Raw genomic sequence first — 5129 nt, 5'->3', positions numbered from 1 at the left:
AAAATGTAACTAAATGTATTCTACTTTCTAAACTTAATTTTCAATAACATTTTTAAAATGTTACTAGAAATAAATTTTAGTAACATTTTAAATAAATGTGAGTATAACTTGATTTTAATGACAATTAGTAACATTTTTAATAAATGTTTCAGTAATTTAATGACATTTGGTAAAAAATGTCACTTTAGTAAGAATAAATAACATTTTAATTTGTGACATTTTTTAAAAAATGTGACTATAAGTATATTTAGTGGCATTTGACAAAAAATGTTACTATTTTGTAAATATATTTTTTTTTTACAAAATAATAAATATTTATAAAAATGATATTTATAAATATTTATAAATATTTACACATAATAAATATAAATATCATTTTAAAAATGTCACTAGAATATTTTAATAATAACATTTGTAAAAATGACACAAAATAATAGATTTAATGGCATTTTAAAAGTATTACTATAACATAACAACACGATTTCAAATATATTTTGTTTAATAAATTTTTTTTTAGTTTATAATTATTATTAAAATTTGTATTTATTTCAAATATTTATAATAAAATTTGAAATGTTATATATAACCTAATTTATTTGATGTTGGAAAAACTAAGTAATGAATAATACCATAGGATCATAATAAATTTTTTTTGAATAAAAAAGTTGAAATAATCTGTCAATAATTATTAAGAGAAAATAAAAAAAAAAATTACAATAATCACTAAGGTTCTTCTTCACCCATGTCATTTGTACCAATTGACACCAATGTATCGATAGCTATGTCTTCAATATCATTCCTTATCAAATTGATATCTCCATCCTCAACATCAAAATTTGTACTACACATTTCACTTTGCAAATAAGATTCTACATTCTCATCGTGTGAGTGCACGCTCATATTATAATAATCTCTAGGATTTATTTTTACAGCAACATGCCATCCTATGTGTTTGAGGTCTTCCACATACATTACTTGTTCAGCTTGAGATGCTAGTATGAATGGCTCATCTTCACGCATCAATTTTGAAAGGTTGACTCTTGTGCAATCTTTTTCTTTTTTAATTCCACTTCTGGAAATCCAATCACACTTAAATAACACAACGCGATTTCCCGAAGAATAATCTAGCTCTATAATATCAGTTAATACCCCATAAAATGTAACATCTCCAAAAACAGGATTTGGATCACTACTACTTGCAAAACTTTGAGTCTTGGCAGTCATAATAACTCCACTATTTTGAGTTTTTAACTTCTTCTCAACTGCTTTTGTGTGGAATTTGAAACCATTTATTACATATTTTTTGAATTTAATGAAAACATTGTTTGGTCCTTTAGCTAAATAATGTAAATCGTCAGAAATTCGATTATCTCCGTTATCATATAATTCTTCTACCTGATTTAACAAAAACAAATAGCTACACTTAATGCGTAAATGAATTTATTAAGTTAAAAAAATTATGATAATATTGAAAAAAATCTTACCTTTTTTCCAAACCATGATGGAAATGACTGACTATGAATCCGATCTATAGTCATTGCTCTTTGACGAGAATTTTGTTGTGCAATAATATTACGATGTTCCCTACAAAATGAATTAGTATTATACACATATCTATATGTGATATTATAAAAAAAAATTTATTATTAGAGGTATAACAAATAATATACTTACTCAATGAATGAGTCCACGACATTGCAATTAAATAGCACATATCGATGTGCCTTAACTTTAGTATCCTCATTTAAACTCTTAATATACTTTTTTCCCAAATTTCGGCCCGTCATTTGGAAAATAGGAAGCAAATTTTCATTGACTTCCAAATTACTGTAATTTCTAGGCTTGCGATTAAACTTTGTCTCCACGCCTTCCATGTATCTTGAGCAAAATGTCAAACATTCATCAGCTAAATATCCTTCAGCAATACAACCTTCTGGTTTGCTTCTGTTTCGAACGTATGATTTCAACTTAGACAAGTACCTATAATTATTCATATGAACATTAGAAAAAAAAAAATTAGAACATTTTCAAATTTAATAATATAAAAATTAATTCAGATTTTACCTTTCAATAGGATACATGCAATGATAAACTGATGGTCCAGCAATTCTCGCCTCATAAGCTAAGTGTATCACCAAATGAACCATTATATCAAAAAATGACGGAGGGAATAATTTTTCAAGATTACAAAGAGTGACTGATATTTCTTGTTCAAGTTGCATAAAATCTTGTGGTTGAGCAACTTTTGAATACATCATGCGAAAATAATTACTTAAAGCAGTTATATGTAGACGAACACGTGAACTTGATATTCCTCTCAATGCTAGTGGTAGTAATTGAGTCATAATAATATGAAAATCATGACTTTTGAGCCCATGAATTTTTTGTTGTATCACATTAACACATCTAGAAATATTGGCAGCATATCCATATGGGACCTTAATTTTCTCTAGAAATTGACAGAAGACAATTTTTTCATATTTGCTTAATGTAAAACAAGCAGACGGTATGACAGTTCTCTTATATTCGCTCTCCTTTGGATGAAGTTCAAATCTAATACCCATAAACTTTAGATCAAGACGCGCATTCAAATTGTCTTTGTTTTTTATATCTAAACTCAATAAAGTTCCAACTAAACTTTCGCATACATTTTTTTCAATATGCATCACATCAAGATTGTGTCTTAATAAATTATCCTTCCAATACGGTAATTCAAAAAATATACTCATTTTCTTCCAACCATATGGCAATTGAGAATTATTAACTTTCTTTCCAAATTTAATTTCGTAGCCTTCTAGCATATCCAATATCATAGAACCAGATAATGGTGTTGGAGCCATTCTTTTCTCTTTTGTGCCATCAAAAGACTTTTCATCGTTTCTAAATGAGTGATTATTTTCTAACCAACGACGATGACCCATATAACAATGCTTTTTACTGTGCTTCAACCACAAAGAATAAGTATCTTCATGACAACATGGGCATGCATATTTTCCTTTTGTACTCCATCCTGATAAGTTAGCATATGCTGGAAAATCACTAATAGTCCATAATAGTGATGCTCGCAAATTAAAGTTTTTCTTTGTAGATGCATCAAAAGTGTCAACTCCAATTTCCCACAGATCCTTTAACTCTTCAATCAATGGCTCCAAATATACATCAATATTATTTCCAGGTGCTTCTGGACCAGGTATGAGCAAAGACATAATAAAATTTGGTTGTTTCATGCACATCCATGGAGGAAGATTCTATGGTATCAAAATAACTGGCCATGTACTATGACTTACACTTAATGTCTTAAAAGGATTCATTCCATCAGAAGCTAGCCCAAGTCTAACATTTCGAGGATCTGCAGCAAAATCTTTATGTTTGAGATCAAAAGTCATCCATGCTGGAGAATCTCTAGGGTGTCTCATACAATCGTCATTTCTATGATCTTTTTTATGATGCCAAGTCATAAAATCAGATGTTTTTGATGACATAAATAATCGTTGTAATCTTGGTATTAAAGGAAAATGGCGCAACACTTTAGCTTCACTCCTATTTAGATAAATAAAATGGTGTTATTCTAATCTACATGTGAATTAAAAGAATATTATATACATATATATATAAATATAGTATACATTGAATGGCGTACCTTGGTGTGGAGCAAACTTCACATTCTGTGTCATTTGCATGTCCCTTTCTATACAACATGCAATCATTACGACATGCATCAATTTTTTTCATAATCAAGTCCTAGCTCGTTGATTATCTTTTTTGTCTCGTAAAAGGAATTGGGTAATGTTTCACCTTTTGGTAATGCTCTTTTAAATAACTCATGTACCTTTTCAAATGATTTGTCACTCCATCCACTTATGCACTTAATATGAAATAATTGAATAACAAATGAGAGCTTTGTAAAACTCGTACAACCTGGGTAAAGTTCTGTCTCTCCATCTTTAATCAAATTGTAAAATTCTTTTACTTTTGTATTTGGCTCATCACTTTGACTATGAAGATCTTCACAAATATTATGTGTAAATGCATCATGTATAACTCCATCAATATCAATGTTATAATTTGACTCATGAGTATCCATAGGAGTACTCTCAGTATTTTGTGTAGCATGCAAAGAAGTTTCTCCATGTAATACCCATTTAGTATAACCCTCCACAAATCCATTACATATGAGATGTTCATAAGCAATTGCACGATTGACAGGTGAAATTAGGCCACACTTTACACAAGGACATACAATTTTGTTTTCATGACTTACATTTTTAAATGCAAAATCAAGAAAAAAGTAACTCCTTCTTGATATGAATCACTTAATCTAGAATGATGCATCCAACTCTTGTCCATAACTGTTTTAAAAAAATATATCAAATTAATACATTAGAAGAAAATATTATTTTTATTAAACACTTATCAAAAAAAAATTGTTATGCAGAAATAATGTGACTCAACTATGAACAAACTGATTGATATAAATCCTACTCTATACACAAATTAATATATATATTAAATTTGGACTAAATTGATCAATTAATCAAGTAAAATACTTCTTTATTAAGAAAAAAGCAAAGTACATATTTTAAAAAAAGTTTAGAACAAATTATATATCATGATTAATTTATAAAGTACCAAAATATAAAAGCAAATAAAAAAATAGTGGCTTAAGTATACACCGAAAGTTGCATTGAAGCAGTGTGTTGCACGCGTGATATTTTATTTTATACGCATGTAAAATAAGACTGTTTGAATATTGCTTTCTATATTGTAAATTATTTCGAATTTCTTAAAATTTTGTAGGATATCTTAAATACCTATTAGGGCTGAACATTTTGAGCGGGTTTGACCCGAACCCGAGCAACCCACCCGAACCTGAACTGGTGAACCCGCAAAAAAATTTTTTAAAAAAAGTTTCGGGCGGGTTGGGTTCAACCCGGTACCCTTCGGGTGGGTTGGCGGGTTGAGATTTTAGGGGTACCGGGTTTCGGGTTGAACCCGCGAACCCGCCCGCCAACCCAATTTTTAAATATATTATATATATGTTTTTTTTGTTACTATTTTTATATATATAATATGGACTTTAGATTTTTATGGACTATGAATATTGGATAGGGATGTATTTTGAAATAATT

General features: G+C 29.0%; 1 protein-coding gene across 1 annotated transcript; it reads right to left on the bottom strand.

Annotated features, from left to right (window-relative positions):
• Positions 1-723: 723 nt before the first annotated feature.
• LOC115695593 (uncharacterized) lies at positions 724-3206 on the bottom strand. The gene is made up of 4 exons (XM_061113494.1): positions 2065-3206; positions 1675-1980; positions 1485-1584; positions 724-1395 (listed from the first exon to the last, which is right to left on the bottom strand). The coding sequence occupies exons 1-4, from the start codon at positions 3204-3206 to the stop codon at positions 724-726; spliced, it is 2220 nt and encodes a 739-aa protein (XP_060969477.1).
• Positions 3207-5129: the final 1923 nt, after the last annotated feature.

This window comes from Cannabis sativa, chromosome 4 (assembly GCF_029168945.1).
Source record: "Cannabis sativa cultivar Pink pepper isolate KNU-18-1 chromosome 4, ASM2916894v1, whole genome shotgun sequence".
Lineage (NCBI taxonomy): Eukaryota > Viridiplantae > Streptophyta > Magnoliopsida > Rosales > Cannabaceae > Cannabis > Cannabis sativa.
The sequence above is the reverse complement of the archived record's forward strand: the minus strand, read 5'-3'. Positions and strand labels throughout refer to the sequence as shown.

Coding starts and splice junctions, on each gene's coding strand:
- LOC115695593 (XM_061113494.1), bottom strand. CDS start 3,206: ATGTCTTTGCTCATACCTGGTCCAGAAGCACCTGGAAATAATATTGAT. Junction 1,981..2,064: donor TGCATGTATCCTATTGAAAG/GTAAAATCTGAA, acceptor GAATAATTATAG/GTACTTGTCTAAGTTGAAAT. Junction 1,585..1,674: donor GTCGTGGACTCATTCATTGA/GTAAGTATATTA, acceptor TTCATTTTGTAG/GGAACATCGTAATATTATTG.